The sequence below is a fragment of the Echinops telfairi genome, unplaced genomic scaffold (genome assembly GCF_000313985.2).
Source record: "Echinops telfairi isolate 266 unplaced genomic scaffold, ASM31398v2 ScPeMD7_41;HRSCAF=154, whole genome shotgun sequence".
NCBI classification, from domain to species: domain Eukaryota; kingdom Metazoa; phylum Chordata; class Mammalia; order Afrosoricida; family Tenrecidae; genus Echinops; species Echinops telfairi.
In genome coordinates, this window is record NW_022103939.1 from 77,014 (window position 1) to 96,777 (window position 19,764).

The following is a 19,764-nucleotide window of genomic DNA, read 5'->3' on the forward strand; positions in this document are numbered from 1 at the left end:
GGGGAGGGAGGGGGGAAAATGAGCTGACACCAGGGGCTCAAGTGGAAAGTGGGTGTCATAAGAATGATGAAGTCAACATATATACTAAAGTGCTGAACACAGATGACGTATGTGCAGTCTGTGATGAGTTATATGAGCCCCTAATAAAATGATTTTTTTTTAAAAGGTGTGGGTGTGGGAACAAATAACATGAAATATTCAAAGAATTGACAGAAAGCAAAACTAGTCAACACAGGTCTAACAGAAACTAATAGGAAAAGAGAATCAATTGGTGACACAAGTGTAAGGTAGCATAATAAAACTGATTGCAAAGTCAGCAGTTCGAACCCATCAGCCACTCCACTGATGGAAAAAAAAATAGATTTTCTGCTCTTGTAAAGATTACAGCCTTGAAACCCACAGTGACAGTTCTGCTCTGACCTTTAGGATAACTATGAGTTAGAACTGGCTTGATCACAGTAAGGTCTATATCTTTTAGTTATCAAAAATATGCATATTTTATAATGCTAACCCTCAATTTAATACACTCCAAGTAATTTATTCTTGCCAGTTTGTTAACTTGCAACTCACCTTGGCAACTAACATGGTAATACATGTGGAAAACATTCAAAATAATGTCTTGCGCCAACCACAAAAAATCTAAAAGCACTAACAAAATATATTTGTGGTTACAAGGAAAGGAGAGAGTGAAAATGCCTTGGAGACATGCATCCTTAGTCTGGTCACCATTGAGCTATGTGGCTGACAGGACTTAGGTCAGAATACAATCAGACTAACCCAGTGTCTGCTCTCTCCATAGTCATGGATCCAGAAGAGTCCATCCCTGATGAACACCTGCTCCAAGGAGAAGAGAGGCAGGAGCTCCATGAGATGCTGAGAGAAGTGGGATTGGATGCTGCGTACTGGTTGCCCAAACTACAAGAACAGATGGGTGTGACCTGTGTCCAAGCCTTACAATACTTAGAAGAAAAGGACTTTCAGGAGCTGAAATCCCAGGCACAACATCCTTGGGAAAAACGGGCCCTAGGAAAACTTCTTAAAGTGTCACACTCAAATACTCTTTCCAGTTTACAGGAGTTTCAGAAGAACAAGCAGAAGCAGGCAGAGAAAGCACTGCAGGAGTTGAAGGATTTGCTGTCAGGGGGGAGGCAGCGACAGGAAGAGGCTGTAAAGACAAAGGAAGCAGAACTGAGGCAAGCAATGGACATCCCAAGAGAGTACTGGCCAGCCCCTGAGAAATCTCTACGGGAAGTCCTGGAAAACATACACAGACAACTCAGTAGCATGCAGGGGACAGTGACCCGCAGCCAAAACCTGGAAGATGAAGAGCTGGTGAGAAGGGCATCTGGAGGGCTGGCCCTGCAGGGAATTTACAAATCCAGCAACCAAGGAGACCTGATCAAGAAGAGAGAGGAACTGATCAGACTCCCAAAAAATTTCTCCCTCTTTGGTCCTGAGCAGGGCACCCGAATGGAAACAAAAGAATTTTCATCTTCTCAAGCAGAATCTGAATTCACCCAAACTATTGAGAAGCTGGGCTTCAGTGCCACAGCCTCAGCCAAGGGTGGAGGTTGGGGTTTCAGCATGGAAGCGGGCATGGACCAGAGTCAACATTCGGAATCCCAAAAGAGTCAGCAGTCACGTTCTGAGGACTCTTATTTCTGCACAACCAAGTTCAGCTACATGCCATTGGCCTCATGTCACTTTCCCATTGACCAGCTCCAGTTCTCCAAGGCTGCTCTCCAAGAACTGAAATGTATTGAAGACCTCCTGGGACCACCTGAAGGTCCAGACACACTGCCCTTGGTGAGGCGCAGGACGGAGGCCTTCTTCCACAGGTTTGGCTCTCATGCTAACCAGGGCCCTCTGCACCTGGGAGGAATCTACTGGTGGAAGGCTGTTTCAGAGGGTTTCAAATGTGAGCAACTGGCAGAAGTGAAACAGCAGTCAGCAGAGGCTCTGGATATTTACATAATGGGCAGCTACAGTGGCTTTGGAGTGAACATTGCGGCAGGTGTGGACATTTCCGACTCTCATGCAAATGTGACGTGTCAGAGAAGTAGCTTCCCAAACCTCCAAACCAAAGTCCAATTATCAGTGGCTCAGACAGGTGGACCACCAGAGGCGGATGGCTTTTCCCAGTGGAAATCGGGGCTTGTTGCCAACAATCAAACCTGGTGCGTCATTGACCGGGGGCTTCAGCTGGTGCCCATTTGGGACATCATCATCTCCAACCACAGAAGTGATTTTAAGGATCCTCTTCGGCTGGCTAACTGCCTAATAGACAGTTACACTGCACTAACTGGCCTCACGGCTCAGATTCAAAGTGGAGAGGAATTCCTTACTGCTGACAAGGAAATAAGGGTTTTCCTAGAGGATGTGAAATCTTGGGATGTATCTGATCCCGAAGAGCAACTGGGAACACTGATAGATTTCATGCAAACTTTGAGTCAGAAAGTTAGAAGTTATGACACCTGGATTAACATGTGCCTCACAGATTGCAACTTGCAGAATTTTCTGGTGGACACTTTCAACTTCTGCAAGGAGTCTTCCCATCTTGATATTAAGTTTATTACATCTCAGTTGCGTACTCTTCTGGATCCTCACATCTACAAAGTGAAAAATTTCTCTCAAGCTCATTCCATCATGCAGTGGATCTTCGGACCAGAGTCATGCCACGAGCAAGTCTACATCTCTCAATTATCTGAATTAACTCAAATCTTAAAGGAGACTCATAAGGCCCTCGTGGAATTGCAGGCCAACGCTGATTCTCAGGAATCAATTGAGGAAGCTCAAAGAAAAGCTACTTATAAGATCAGCTCATCTCTCCAGTCCTTCTTGGATAACCTTCGGGAAATGGGGCAGCTGGACACACATCTCTTGCTACTTTCCATTGCAGCTGGGGCAGGTTACCGCATGGTGCACAACACTTTTCAGTATCTGCTGGGGTGTGATGAGGTAGGCTACCTGCTGCATGAAATGGAAAGTGTTCATGATAAATACCACGAGCTGAAAATTATTTGCAGTTATGGGGCTCAGGCTTTCCTGGTGCTCACGGGTCTGACAGCCACAGTAGGAATTGGAGCGGTTTCTCCAGAGAAGAAAGCAGAACGGTTAGCATTCCTGAGAGAACGCATTGGGCGATCCATGTCTAAAGAAGTTGAATGTGTCCTCACCAAATTTGGGGCAGATCGTGATTGGGAAAACCTGGAGAAAGACTTGAGACAGCTGGTTGATGGGAATTACGATGTTGCTGTGTCTTCTTTGCAAATGGATGAGGTGATAAAGCAATTAAGAGGTCTCTGCAGTGGAAAGAGACAGCCCCAAGAGGCAGATCACAATGAAAATAACAAAACCGAAGGGATCAGAAATGAAGCCTTCCGAAATTTGCTTCAGCGTCTAGGCCTAGAACAGTACTACCCAAAGAAGATGGGCAGAGCGAACTTTCATCTCATCTACAAGGCCTCTGTGTTTAACACCCAGCCCAGCTGTGAAGGAGAGCTTCCCTTCTATTTTCTGCAGAAGCTCCTGATGCTTGACTATAATCTGAGATACCTGGTCTTCAAAGCTGGTGAGAACACAAAAGACTCTGTCTCTGCAGGTGCCTCAAGCTCTGAAAATGAAGCTTTTGACCTATATGATGAAATCTTTGAAGACATTGACAATTCCAGTAATACTTTAGCCCTTGATCAGAAGCACATTCACCCAATGGATATTCAGATGGCGATTTATCACTGTGCAGATGACTTTTCCAGACAATATGTTTTTGCCAAACTTTCCGTTTGTCAGTTTGCTCTTCCTCTTTTGGTACCAAATCCCTGCACTTCCCAACTTGAATTCTCTCTCTGGTCTCTCGGTCAGATCAGAAGAAGTTGGCAGCAAGCAGAAAAATCAGTCCACGAGAAGAAGAGCAATTACAAGAACCAGCAGATATGTGCTGTATGTACACCCATTGTGTCCTTCCTTCGAGTTGGAAATAGCTTCTCTGCCTCCAAATCTCTGATCATGAACTTGCTTGTCAGTAAACGGAAACATGATGTCTTTTTCCACCGACACTGCACAGGGAGCAGCAGAGACTGTCTCTTGATGAGGGGTGTGGTGGAAATCTGCTGGTTCTGTCCAGGTGGCGAAGAGGAGGACAGATTTGACAACTGTGTGACGTTCACCAATCTCCACGGTGATGCAAAGGACCACAAACAACAGCTCCTTTTCTTGCAGGAAATATCTTCTCTCATTGTGATCCTCATGTCAACATCTGATAGCAATAATGAAAACCGAAAAGTTGTTCGTGATTTGTGGCAGTCCTCAAAGCCTCTGATCTGTTTGCTTGATGACAAAGAAAAAACCATGGCCAATAATGCCAGCCAGAAAGTGAGAATTGGGATCAAAAATAGAAATGAGGCCGAATTAACAGACGAGCTCAAATGTACAATCAGACGCTTGCTGGCGCTATCAGATAAGGCACTCAGCTTACAGGACTGTGCTCAAATTGCTCACCAGCAAGGGTTCCTAATAGATGAAGACCAGAGAGATTGTAAAGAAGCCAAAGGAAAGGCACAAGCACTCCTTGCGCTCTTGGGAGAAACAAAGTTGTCTAAGATGAAGGAAAACTTACTGCCCCTACAAGGACAGCTCTGGCACCTTTGGTGTAAGAAGGATAAAGAACTCTATCATCTGAGAGAAAAAGGAAACAGGAGCATTGAGCAACACAAGAGTGACATCGAGACAGAAAAACAACGAATACGGCATGAGCAGTTGGCCAAAGCCTTTCCTCTGAATGATTTAATGCGATCTGTCCTGGAAATCCTCCAAGAAAATTCTGAAACTCACACCAAACTTTACTTCCTGCAGTGGCTGAGTGTGTTTTTGACCAACCTAACCATAGAACCCTTGGAGAAACTGCGTGAGAAGCAAAGCTCTTTGTGGGCACAGCTTCAAACAGAAAAGCAAAAAGTCCCAAAGAGTCGCTCCCTCAGAAGCTTGCAGAATACTATCGAAGCCATCTGCAAAGAGATTAATGATTGTAGCTTGGGAACTGAGCACCTTCTCAGAGAAGTGGGACAGATCTATGAAGCACTAGAGGAAGTTTCCTCCACAAAAGATGCCCTTTTCCTCTCCCTTCCCCAAATAGCTGCGGACCTGATGATAGCAGGGGCTGCTGTTGAGCTGATGGATGGAGAAGCATCCTATGTCCCTCTGAAATGGGTGGCAGCGGTTTTCGACAAGGTCTCTGAGAAACTTGGTAACAAAAAAGTGTTTGTTCTCTCTATTCTTGGCCTACAGAGTTCAGGGAAATCTACTCTGCTGAATGCGCTTTTTGGGCTGCAATTCACGGTCAGTGCAGGGAGGTGCACCCGGGGGGCCTATATGCAGCTTCTGAAGGTGGACGAGCCATTCACAGAAGAACTCGGCTTTGACTTTATGCTTGTTGTGGACACAGAAGGACTTCGGGCCCCGGAACTCTACAACAAGTCCCAGAATCGGGATAATGAGTTAGCAACCTTCGTCATTGGACTGGGAAACTTGACTCTCATCAATATTTTTGGAGAGAACCCATCAGAGATGCAGGATATTTTACAAATAGTTGTCCAGGCCTTTCTCAGGATGAAACAAGTTAAAATCTCCCCTAGTTGCCTGTTTGTGCATCAGAATGTGGGGGAAGTTACAGCTAAAGACCAAATGATGGAAGGACGGAGACGGCTGGAGCAGAGACTAGATGAAATGGCAGCAATAGCAGCTGAACAAGAACAGTGCTCAGATGTGACCCGATTCAGCGATGTCATTAAGTTTGATGTCAATAATCACGTCTACTACTTTGCTCACCTCTGGGATGGCAACCCTCCAATGGCCCCTCCCAATCCTCGTTACAGCCACAATGTCCAAGAACTGAAAAGCAGAATTATTAGGACTGCCAAAGAGGAATCCAGGGGTAGCATCATGAAATTATCAGAAGTGAAATATCGAGTTCAGGATTTGTGGAGGGCCCTAGTGAATGAAAACTTTATTTTCAGCTTCAGGAATACCAAAGAGGTCATGGCCATGAGCAAACTGGAAACCATGTATAACCGCTGGACCTGGTTGCTGAGGAGTGATGTACTAGAGTTGCAGAACACGTTGACCAACCAGATTCAGAATGGGAAAATCCAGATCATCAAAATGAGCACAATCGAGGCACCAGTGACAGAAAAATATGGAGCCATCCAGCTAGAGCTTGAAAAGTTCTTTACTGAAGACCCAGATAATGAAATACTGGTTCAGTGGAGAGCTAATTTTGAGCATAAATTGATGATGCTTAAAGAGGCCCTTCTTTCAGAAAGCAAAAGAAAAGCTGAAGAGCTTATTTCTTTAAAGAAAAGCCAAGAAAAACTGGATGCAAAGAAGTCAGGTTATGAAATGGAATTATTGGAAAGAAGCCGAAGGTTGGCTTTAACTGTCAAAGACAAAGAACTGAGTGAGAAAGAGCTGCATGAGAAATTCAATCAGCTTTGGGAAAAATGGGTCTATGATGTAGCGTCAAATGCCCCTCCACACACGGAGCCTGACATTGATGTGGATTGTGAAAACATTATTTTGGAGTATTACAAAAAGGAGATAGATGTGGCAAGCAGCCTAAAGAGTAATTTCAGCCAAATATTTGACATCAATTATGATAAACATATCCAAATGAGCAGGAGTTGGGGATTGAAAAAGACATTGGAGGTCCAGGATAAAGAGTGCATAAATATGATGACTGAAAGCATTTTGTCAAGGTTTCATGAAATTATTCACAACATTGGAAGGCAACAATGTGGTTACAATCCAAGTTATTTCCATGAAATCTTGGGAATGATAGATGAGAAGGTGACATCTGCGCCCACTGAGAATAGATATGTATTCACAAATGCATATAAGATTGACTTGTCTTTGTGTTTGTTTCAAAGAGCAACAGAGAAATTTAAGCAGCTGCACAAGGCATTTCAGAGAGCAAATGATCCTGTGCACTACCTGGAAAGCAAGAAAGATGACTTCTTCATGAGTTTTCAGATCTCTTGCCAAGGAGCCACCTCTGTCAAAGCATTTGTTGATTTTCTGTGGCAGAAACTCACTCCTGCTGCCTCCACTGCCATATTGAAAAAATTGGCCCATCAAGTCGCTGGGGACATGAGGGCTAACACCCCTGCATTCAATGAAAATAGAGCAAACCTGGAGAAGCACATTCTTATCTCTCTGGCAGAAGAAGAAAACTTTTCTAAATACTGGGAGTACATTCATAAGCCACAGGAATTTTTTAATACTTACATTGAACAGCAGATTCAAAGATACTGCTCAGAAAACAGTGGTGACCGAATAAAGATATTTTTAAAAATCACTGTAGATGACATTAAGGGCATCATCCGCAAAGCCATTCGTGAATCCACTGCAGTAGCCAAGGATAAGAGCAGCACTGCATCTGAATGGTTGGATCTGTTCTGTGATCACTTGAAAGATAATTTGGTGTTTCCACGAAAAGCCCTGGTAAGCATTGAACACCAAGAAATCCAAGATACTGAATTTCTCAAGGAGGCCATGAGTAAAGCCTTGGATCCCACAATGGACAGAATAGAACAGGACTCTCTGACTATTGCTATAGAACAAATCATTCCTGAAATTAGAAATTTTCTCTCTGTACATCTCTGTGGCTGCTGGAAACAGTGCCCCCGCTGTAAGGCAATTTGTACAAACACAATTTCTACACATGACGGAGACCACAGTGTTCCCTTCCATCGTCCTGGGGCTGTCAATGGATTTCACTGGTATCTAACAAATCACTTTAGCATTGACTGCTGTACCACTATGGTAGCCAGTGACTATTACTTGTTTTTGAGTGATGGCAGGCAAGTCCCATTTAAGAACTACCGGCAGGCAGGAGGGGATTATGCTACATGGAGCATTACCCCGGATTCATCCTCCCAGCCCTACTGGAAATGGTTTATATGTCATTTCAGACAGAATCTTGAACAAAAATATGGGTATAGATTCTCAGACAGAGGTCAAATCCCTAGTGCCTGGACCTATATCACAAAGCAGCAAGTGATCCATGACTTGAAAAATCAGTAATATTCAGGGACTACAAAGAGGCTCTACAATCTGAACAAGGGAGCCACAGGGCTGAAAAAATATCTTATAACACTTCTGCCTGAGAATGAACACCTTTTGAGATCTCTTCTAAAATAGAGTCCCTAAATATCCATCAATAAATAAATCTAGAGTTCAAAATTCCCAATAGAAATGAGACAGACTAGAGCTTTCAAGGACCATCGTGACCAACTGACCATTCAATTACTGACCCCAGCAAACAGATCAGACTCAAGAAAACAGAATAGGCTCATTGTAGGGTTGGCCACCCTATTTACTACTCCCAAGATGTTTTTCTTTCTTTATTCTTCTTTCTACTTAGCTGTTTGTAGAAACTTAGCTAAGAAACAGCTTTAAGCAGTTGCATGTCTTTGCCCAGGAAAAATCCTACTGACTTCAGCTTCCCCAGACCAAAAGCATTCATATCAAGACACCAAAAGCTACCGGACACATGTCAAAGATGCCCATTGGTTTCCGCCCAGACATCTTTCCAAAGCAAGGAGTCTGGCAGCTTCCATAAGAAAAGCTCACCCAATCCCTGATGAATCTTTCTTCCGTGATCGAACTGATTCTGACTCATACTGTCCTTATAGAACAGGGAAGAACTACCCCTATGGGTTTCCTAAAGGGCACGGAAGTAGAAAATGTCATCATTTTCCCAAAGAGCAGCTAGTGGTTTCACACTGCTGACCTTGGAGTTAGCAGTCCAACATGCAACACACTATGCCACCAGGGCTCCTACTCCTAAAGAGTAGATTGAAATTCCCAGAAATAAAGTGAATATGTCTACTTCCCTTTTTCTCATAGGCATTGAAGATTCCTGCACCATTGGCTCCAGGAGACAGTGTATTGAAAGCTATCTCCCTGCCGTCTTAATTGTTGCAAGCAATAAAGTATGCTCTGTTCTAGGTCCACAGAACTCTACAATATTCTTATGTTGAGGACAAATGACAAACTAACTGTTTCTGACGATAAAAGACTTCATTTTTATCCACTCAATTCCTTCTGGTTTAAAACCCAACTACTAATGCTAAATAGGTGTTGGAGATTATACAACAATACACATATGTACAAATACAGGTATGGTTGTGGATAGTTCTACATAAATATCTGTAAATAGTGCATGTATACACGACTCAAATATAAACACATATATAAATACATATAATAAAAAACATAAGACACACAGCCATAGAAACTATTTAGACATCTGAGCAAAACTACTTGTCTCTTCTCACCTTGAGCACAGGAGAATTAAGAAAGTCAAAGACTCAAAGATGCAGTTTGTCAGCCCACCTGAGCCATAACCTCCTCATCCTGAGACCAGAACTAGATCATACCCGGATCCTAGGACAAAAGTCTCTAATCAAAATGAAAATAGAAGGTCCTGATTTAAAATAAGGGAAAAAATAGAATGAAATTGAAATTTTTAAAAAGACCAGATAGTCCAGTCTGAAAGAGACTAGAGGAACCCCAGAGAGTATTATCCTAAGACATCCTTCTTACTTGAAATTAAAAGCACTCCTGGACACCACCAAATAACAGGTGGGCTTGTAAAATAAACAATAACCCCCTTGAAGAATGTGCTCCTCAGAACAAGACTTAAAGAGCAACTTTAAAAAAGAGAGAGAGAGGAAAAGACAAGGCAGGAAGAGAACCCTGACCAATAGAAGCAGGGAACCTAGGGAGGAAATAGGGAGAGACCTAACACGGTGTGGGGATTGCAACCAATGTCATGAAACAATTTGTGGATGAACCATCGACTTAGAAAACTAATTTGCTATGTAAACTTTCATCTAAAGCATAATAAAACATTAAAGATTAAAAAAAGCACATGTATATGTGGATTAGTAATAGTCCTTATAGTTTGATAGCTTCAGTTTCATCCATATATAATACTCATAATTTAAAATATTTCCAAAGGGCTATTCAACCAGAGAAAAAGTTAGATTAAGTGTATGAGATTTTTAGAATAACTTAAATGTAAACTCATTTAGAAGTTCTAAAGTGATATTTTCTTGGTGTCCTTCTTAAGCACAATACTTTTTAACTTAGGCATATTAAATCCAATCTTAGCAATTATTAATTATGAAAAATAATTAGGAATTTATGCCTGGCTGCAACACTGAGGTCAAACAGCGATAGCAACAACTGTGTGCCGTGCAGGATGGGGCAGGGTTTGTCTTCCCGTAGGGTGCCGATGAGTCAGAATCAACCTGACAGCACCAAATCTCTATGAAACTCAAATTTAAGCATGCTTTATAATTTTTATGTATAATTATATGTCAGTATTTTAGCACAATGAAATTCTACAATGAATTCTACAGATGTGGTACAAATTCTACAGATGTGGTACACAACCTGAGAAAAATATTAAATAAATCTATAGTACTTTTGTGTTAGGCCGGCATGATAAAGTAACAAATCCAGTGACACTCATATATGTGTAGGAAGGAGTTTTATATCAAGAAGTAATTTATATCAAGAAAACATCCCAGCCCAGTCCAATTCAAGTCCATAAGTTCCATGAATACTTCTTCAGACACATGAAGTCAACATGCAATGATGGAAAATGTAGGAATATCAGAGGTCATTGGGTGCAAATCCAGGGTCAGCCAGTAGGAAGATGAAGGCAGAGAGAGAGAAAAAGAGAGATTGAGGGGTGGAGGAGGCCTTCCCAGGATTCTCCTTATGAGAAGGCCATGCCCACAAGGAGTGTGTCAATTGTACTCACACGCTGGGACCTGACTGACAAGCTAAGCTCCACCCCTACACTTTAATATATAATCAAGGGGACAATGAAATTGTATAACAACCACAACCTTCAACATATTAAACAAAAGGACATACAGTATACACTCGTGTCTAAGCCGAATTTTTTTTTAATCTTTTATTTGGGGCTCATACAACTCTCATCACAATCCATACATACACATCCATTGTGTCAAGCACTTTTGTACATTTGTTGCCGCCATCATCATTCTCAAAACATTTGCTTTCTACTTGAGCCCTTGGTATCAGCTCCTCGTTTTTCCCTCCCTCCCCTCTCTCCCCTCCTTCATGAACACTTGATAATTTATAAATTATTATTATTTTGTCATATCTTGCACTGTCCGACGTCTCCCTTCACCCACTTTTCTGTTGTCCATCCCCCAGGGAGGGGGTTATATGTAGATCCTTGTAATCGGTTCCCCCTTTCCCCCCTACCTTCCCTCCACCCTCCAAGTATCGCCGCTCTCAACACAGTTCCTGAACAGTTCATCTGACCTGGATTCCCTGTGTTTCCAAGACCTATCTGTGCCAGTGGACATCCTCTGGTCTAGCCGGATTTGTAAGGTAGAATTGAGATCATGCAAGTAGGGGGAGGAAGCATTTAAGAACTAGAGGAAAGTTGTGTTTCATTGTTGCTATCTTGCACCCTGAATGGCTCATCTCCTACCTGGGATCCTTCTGTAAGGGGCTGTCCAGTTGCCTACAGATGGGCTTTGGGTCCCCAATCTGCACTCTCCCTCTTCCTCCATGATATGATTTTTTTTCTTTGATGCCTGCCACCTGATCCCTTTGACACCTCGTGATCACACAGGCTGGTGTGCTTCTTCTATGTGGGCTTTGCTACTTCTCAGCTAGATGGCCGCGTTTTTATCTTCCAGCTTTAAGACACCAGACACAATATCTTTTGATAGCAGGGCACCATCAGCTTTCTTTATCATATTTACTTATACACCCATGTTGTCTTCAGTGATCACGATGGGAAGGTGAGCATCATGGAATGCCAGTTTAATAGAACACAGTGTTCTTACATTGAGGGAGTACATGAGTGGAAGTGCAATGTCCATCGGCAACCTTAATGATAAGCCGAGTTTTTCAGCACATTTTTTTTCAGCACATTTATAACGAAGATTTTTGTGGTAAAATTAGGTACCTCTGCTGATATTCGGGTTGGTTTATACTCAAGTATTTGTGGTAAATAGCATTCTTTGGCTTATGGCTGGCCTCCAGTCCCTGCAACTATGTTCACTGCTTCCTTCTGTGTTTCTGGGTTTCCCAAACCTCTTCTCAAGAGGACATGTGTCACTGGATTCAGAAATTACCCTGAAAGTAGAAAGATGTCATCTCAAGATACTCAGCATAATTTTGATTGCAAAGATCCTACATCGAAATCAGGCCACAGTCACTGGTACTGGGAGTTCGAATTTGAACTTTACTTGGGGACACAAAATTCAAGCCACTACAGTTAGGATTCCAAATATATTCAGAGCAGTATGAGCAGTCAGGAGTCTGGACTGAAGTGTGGGTTTAAGTTCAGAGAGGATGGATATAGTCAAGATATATTTTGGAGCTATAATAATTAGTACTAGTACTTAGTGATAGATTCCATATCCTGTATGCAAAGTAAAGAATATGGAAAAATAAACGATAAGACCCATTTTCAAATTTGAACATCTCAATGAATACCATCAGCAGGGATAATGAAAATAGTATAACCTGGTCCACATGGATTTTTCTTTTAAGAGATTTCATCTCAAAGTAAATGGAAAATAAAATTAAGATAACTTTATTTATGGAATTAATTAACTAAACATCTGGCCTACCTGTATCCAGTATTCTACAGGAGTGATAGATAAATATGCAATTCCAATCTATCTTGTTATTAAAACAGCAGAAATCCTTAAGTAATAAATGTAGTATATGGGAAATGAGAATTCTCTTTTGTCAGACATTTTTAAGTGTTTAATTTAGAAAGGAAAAAATGTTCCTTCTTCTTGAAGCATACGAAAACAGTCAGAGCGTATGTATGTTTAATATTTGAAGAAATCAATGACTTATGAGCCTTTTGTGGAGATAAATACAAATTCACATTCAAGTTTCAGCTAAGGCAAACTTTAAAGCTTATGGAAATTTCTTCTCATAATATACCATGCATCCATTAAATAAAACATTTTTAAACTGTCAGTAACTATTCACTATTTATATTTCTAATATTTGTAAACATACTTGTTTCCTTAAAATAAAAAAGCAGAAGTATCTATACTTTTAATTGATGATAAATATAATGATTCAAATAGGAGCTATAAGTGCTGATATTAATTAGACAAAAACAATTACCTCATGCAACTCGTTTTCTTGGTTCAAAAGTTCAGGGTCATTGTCTCATGGTTCAATCAGTCAGCTGTCATAGTTCATAAAGCTCATGTTCTGTATCATAGTTTGGGAGTAGGGTCTGGATTCATAGCTTGAAGACAGCCATCTACAACGTAACATTAGTCTCTATTCATCAGGCACAACCTGCAATGAAGAAGAAAATACAAGGATCAGAGACAGTATTGGAAAACAACACTAATTGTCTCCATGGCCCTGGTGGTTTCGTGGGCTATCTATTAGACTGCCATCAACAAGGTCAGCAGTTCATACCCACCAGCCACTCTCTAAGAGAAAGACTTCTCCCATTAAGATTTACAATCTCTGAAACCCTAGGGAACAGTTCTACTTTGTCCTACAGGTTTGATATGAGTTGGAGTCACCTTTAGGGCAGTGGATTTGGGTTGGGCATATTTCCATAATTTATTCCTAAGCAAATAATCAGAGAAACTATAAGAAGAATGCTGCCTTAGGGTTGGAGGAAGGCTTATTAACACTCTGTCATATGGACATGACTGTGGTAGTTACATAATTTGGTGTCAATTTGAGGATTAAGAGTGTAGGGGTGGAGTCTAATCTGTCAATCACTGTATAGCCAATGAGGCCTCTGTGTGGGCGTGGCCTTCTCCTGAAGATTATGGGAACTCCTGCATGGGAACTCCTGCATATCCTCCTTGGAGGTGGGAGACACTCTGCTCACTCCCTGTAAGACATTTCTGACAAAAAGCCACGTGAAACTATCCTGATGCAGTCAGAATCCTGATGCAGCCAGAACCAAATGGAGACCCCTGCCAGTGCTGAGATGCTTACACCACTGGAGCCACAAGACTTCCCTCCCACTGGCCTGTGATTTTCCTGCCTTCGGCATCATTGCATGTGTTTTGTGAATCTGAAGAGGACTTTATACATTGGTATCAGAAATAATATCGGACTTCTAGACTTGATCTGGACTGGTTGGGATGTTTTCTCCATATTCAATTGCTCTTGTATAGAAACTCTTTCTTATAAACATATGAGCGTCTATGAATTTGTTTCTCTAGTTTACCCAGACTAACACAATGACACAACTTTCCTTGCTGAAACTAAAGAGGACTCACACACTTGCTGATAAAGATCAGTGATTACAGCCTTCTATCTGGGTTACAATTCAATGTAAGGAAAACCAAAATCTTCACAAATGGACCAATAGGAAACATTATGACACACTGAAAAGATTGAAGTCCTCAACGATTTTTTCTTGCTTGGATCCACAAGCAATGCTCATGGAAACAACAATCAAGAGATCAAACAATGAATTGCATTAGGTAAATCTGATGCACAAGACCTCTTTAAAGTATTGAAAAGCAAGGACTTTTTTTGAGGACTGATGTGCTTGAACCAACTCATGATATTTTCAATTGCTTCATATATATGTGAAAGTTGGACATTGAGCAAGGAAGACCAAGAAAGAATCTATGTGTTTGAATTGTGGTGCTGCCAAAGAATATTGAAAATGGACTGTTAAAAGAACAAAAAAATCACCCTTGGAAGATATATTGCCAGAGAGCATTCCTAGAGGATGGCAAGACTTCATCTTACATACTTTTCACATGATGTCAGAAGAGACTAGTCCCTGAAAAAGGACGTTATACTTGGTAACGAGAGAGGCAGAGAAAGAGAGGAAGTCCTTCAACGAGATGATTGACACAGTGGCTGAAACAATGAGTTAAGCCCTGGAACAATTGTGAGGGTGGTGCAGGATCAGACAGTGTTTTGTGCTGTTGTGCATAGAGCTGTTAAGGTAGGAACAAACTCAGTGGTACCTAACAACAACAACACGATTGCCTTTTCCTTGGAAACAAAAGAAGTAGATCGTGCCTAGCTATCACTGTGCCATGTTCTTATCAGGAGCATGTTATGGGGATCCTGATAGAAAAGGTGAAGTAGTACACCGATTAGAGTACACCTAATAATAGCAAGAGGATAGATATAATAAAAATCTGAGCCGTATTACAGGAAAGGGAAAACAAGAAAATTATGGGAAAAAATTAATGCCGCTAAAAGTTGGTTATTTAAAAGAATTAACAGAATTGATAGACCGCTGGCAAACCTAACCAAAGAAAGGAAGGAACAAATGACATTTGCAAGGATGAGGGATGAAACAGGGGACATTACAATCCTAATGAAATCAAAAGGATAATTACACAGTACTATGAAGGTCTATTAACGATTTCAACAATTTGCAAGACATGGGCAAATATTTGGAAACACAATCCCTCCCTAGATTATCCCAGATGGATGTCAAGAACCTCAACAGACCCATACCAATGGAAGAAATAGACAAGGTAATCAAGGGATTACCAGCAAAAAAAAAGTCCCCTGAGCCAGATGGATTCACAGGAGAATTCTACCAAACATTCAGGGAAGAACTGACACCAATCCTATACAAGCTCTTTCAGAACATAGAAAAAGACAAAAAACTCCCAAACTCTTTCTAAGAAGCTAGTATAACTCTGATACCTAAAAACGGGCAAAAATACCACAAGCATCGAGAACTACAGACGAATATCCCTTATGAACATTGTTGCAAAAATCCTTAACAAAATACTGGCCAATAGAATACAAAAGCATTTTAAAAAATAATTCACCGTGACCAACTGGGATTCATACCAGGGATGCAGGAATGGTTCAACATATGAAAGACCATCAGCATTATTCACCACATTGGCAGGAAAAATGATAAGAACCACATGATAATATCAATAGATGTGGAAAAAGCATTCGACAACATCCAACACATTCCTATTTAAGACACTCAAGAAGATAAGAATAGAAGGAAAATTCCTCAATATTATACAAGCCACATATGAAAAACCAACAGCCAACCTGTTAGTTAATGGAGAATAGTCGAAAACAATTCCACTGAAAAAGCAGACCAGACAAGGATGCCCCTTGTTTCCACTCCTATTTAACATCGTACTGGACGTTCTAGCTAACAACATAAGACAAAGGAAAGATATTAAAGGTATTCATCTGGGGAAGGAAGAGTAGAAGTTATCATTATTTGCAGATGATATGATTCTATATATCAAAGATCCCTTAAACTCCAAAAGCGGAGTGTTGGAAGTAATAGAGGGATATGGCAGCATGGCAGAATACAAAATCAACAAACAGAAGTCTATTGGACTGCTCTACACATCAGACAAGATCACAGAAGAGATTATTAAAAAGGTAGCACCCTTTACAATAGCCAAGCACAATTTGAAATACCTAGGGATATACCTGACTAAAAAACTGAAAGATTTCTATGAGGAAAATTATAAAACACTACTACAAGAAATCAAGAGTGCCCTCACAAATGGAAGAATATCCCATGCTCATGGATTGGCAGACTCAATATAGTAAAGATGTCAGTTCTGCCCAAGGCACTATATAAGTTGAATGCTATACCAATATGAATACCACCATCCTTCTTCAAAGAATTGGGAAAAAAAAGATTGCCAACTTCATATGGAGGGAGAAGAAGCCCAGAATTATCAAAGAACTCCTCAAGAAGAAGGACAAAGTGGGAGGGCATGCCCTACCTGACTTTAGGATGTACTATATGGCCACAGTAGCCAAAACAGCGTGGTACTGGAATAACAGATATTCAGATCAATTGAAAAGAGCTGAAGACTCAGAAATAAAAACATCAACATACAGGCAACTAATCTTTGATAAGGGCCCAAAAATATTAAATGGGAAACAGATGCCATCTTCAATAAATGGTGCTGGAAAAATAGATATTTACCTGCAGAAAAATGAAGCAAGACCTTTACCTCACTTCATGCACAAGAATAAACTCAAGATGGATCACAGACCTTGAGATAAGACCCCAAACAATTAGGGCCATGAATGAGGGAATTGGGACAAACCTGAGAACCTTGGCACAGGGAATACGTAGGCTATCAGAAATAGGGAAGAATACAAATACAGAGGAGTCACAAATACACAAGTGGGATATACTGAACATAAGACACCTGTGTACATTGAAATAATTCACCAAGAGAGTTATAAGAGAGCCCACAGACTGAGACAACATCTTTAGCAATGACACATCAGACAAACACATTATTACTAAAATCTACAATACTTTGCAAGCTTAAAATAAGAGAAAAATTAATTGCCCACTAAGGAGGTGGGCAAAGGACCTGAACAGAAGTTTCACAGAGTCTGAAATCCGAATGACCAATAAACATATGAGAAAATGTTCATGATATTTAGCCATAAGGGAAATGCAAATCAAACAACTATGAGGCACCACCTAACACCCTCAAAATAGCCTAATTCAAAAAATCAGAAAGCAACAAGTGTTGGAGGGGCTGTGGTGAGATAGGAACTCTCATCCACTGCTGATGGACCTATAGGTATGCACAGCCACTATGGAAATCGATTTGGTGATTTCTAAAACAGATGGAAATTGAGCTACCATACGACCCAGCAATCCCCCTACTGGGCATATACCCAGAGGAGGCAAGAAACAAACCACGGTCAGACATCTGTGCTCCAATGTTCATTGCGGCACAGTTCACAATTGCAAGGAGTTGGAAACAACCCAAATTTTCATCAACAGACGAATGGATTAAAAAAACGTGGTACATACATAAAATGGAGTACTATGCATCGCTAAAAAGCAGTGATGAACGCATGAAGCATATCGCCACATGGGAAGAACTGGAGGAAATTATGCTAAGTGAAGTAAGCCAAGCACAAAAGGACAAGTATAACATGACTCCACTGAGGTAAGTTTATATTAAAAAAGAAAGAAAGAACAGAACAGTAAATGCAAAGGGGGCACAGGGAAAACGCTACTGTATACAAACACTCCAGGGGTGAGGTCCAGGTAGTATGGCAGGGGCCAGACCAAATCCAGGGGTACATGTAGTAGCCAACTAAAAAGGGGGAGGGAGGTAAGGGGGGAAAATAGATGTGTGGCAGGGGAATAGGGCACTGACTCACCCAAGGAGAGGGTATTGTTTGTGTCTCCACAGGGATAGAGGAACCAGACTTAAAGCCAGTGTTCTGGGATGCAAATGCAGCGTGGAATCAAGGAGTGGGGAGCCAGTGGAGGAGTCTGAGGGCCCGGCTCCCATACCAGCTACATGGACAACTGTCCCTCCCCTCAGAAGAATTTACTTTAGAGGACGGCACTGAAGTTGCAGCTAGGGGAGAGGGGCATGTCTGATCAGAGCAAATGGGAGCAAATGAAGGGGGAGGAAGAGAGAGTGGAGCACACCGGGCCCACCAGGCCTGGAGGAGGATATATCCCCAGTCTGAACAGCCAATGCACAGAGTGCACCATATGGCTCATCCCACTACGAGACATACCGTCTCTTGCTGGCCCAGGGCCCTAAGGGGGACAACACTGGAGACTCAGTGTTGGGACTGGTCCGGACTGACCCTGCAACACCAAGGCAAACTACTAAAGGTGTGCGGCAGAGCAACCGTGGGAGCAGAGCAGGGAGCCCCCGAGGGAGTACAAAGGACAGACTCTGGGGCCAGAGCGTGCCACCCCATCCGACCTGACTGAAGGACACTCCTAGAGATCAAAAATCAGACCTTGATCTATTTTCAGGTTTTTCTTTCTTTTTAAATTTTTTTCCTTTAATTAATTTATTCCTTTATCGGGTCATTTATCAGGTTTTCTTTTTTGCTGTCATCGCTGTGCTCTCATTCGTCACCTATCTTGCTATGCCTTGATTTTTGGTGCATATTAATATCACTACAGATCTATCTAAATAAGATAGGCTGGATGAATAATCTGAAGGAGAAAACAACAGGACCAATGATTCTGGGGGCACATGGGAGAGGGGGAGGCGGGGGTAAGGAGGTGGTGCTGACCAACCCAGGGACAGGGGACCAAGAAGTGATCCAAAATTCGTGGCAAGGAGGGTGTGAGAGGCCTGGTAGGAATTCAGCAAGGGCAATGTAACAGAGAGAAATTACTGAACCCAAATGAAGGCTGAGCATGATAGTGGGACAAGAGGAAAGTAAAAGGAAATAGAGGAAAGAACTAGGTGACAAAGGGTATTTATAGAGGTCTAAATACTGGCATGTACATATGTAAGTATATTTATATAGGAGGGTGGGGAAATAGATATATGTGCATATATTTATAGGTTTAGTATTAAGGCAGCAGATGGACATTGGGCCTCCACTCAAGTACTTATTACTTACTCAATGCAAGAACACGTTTTTCTATTAAATTGGCATTCCGTGATGTACACCTTTCTGACACAATTACTGAAGAAAAACGCGTGCATAAGCAAATGTGGTGAAGAAAGCTGATGGTGCCCAGCTATCAAAAGATGTTGCATCTGGGGTCTTAAAAGCTTGAAGATAAATAAGCGGCCATCTAGCTGAGAAGCATCAATGCCCACATGGAAGAACCACACCAGCCTGTCTGATCACGAGGTGTGAAAGGGACCAGTTATCAGACAGCAAAGAACAAAAAATCATGTCAGTGGGTGCCCACCTTCCCTTTATGGTCACTGAAGATAAATGTGTGCATAA

At 41.6% G+C, this 19,764-nt stretch overlaps 1 protein-coding gene and 1 pseudogene across 1 annotated transcript in view; both read left to right on the plus strand.

The window, feature by feature from the left end:
- Positions 1-9,913, plus strand: part of LOC101650312 (interferon-induced very large GTPase 1-like) — a 56,362-nt gene extending 46,449 nt beyond the window's left edge. Inside the window, exon 3 of the mRNA XM_004717130.4 lies at positions 800-9,913. Within this exon, the coding sequence (XP_004717187.3) occupies positions 802-8,076 (7,275 nt within the window). The 5' untranslated portion in view covers positions 800-801 and the 3' untranslated portion in view covers positions 8,077-9,913. The remainder of the gene's footprint in view (positions 1-799) is intronic.
- A 6,874-nt stretch (positions 9,914-16,787) lies between these two features.
- The window catches only part of LOC101650002, a 10,363-nt pseudogene continuing 7,386 nt past the window's right edge, over positions 16,788-19,764 (plus strand).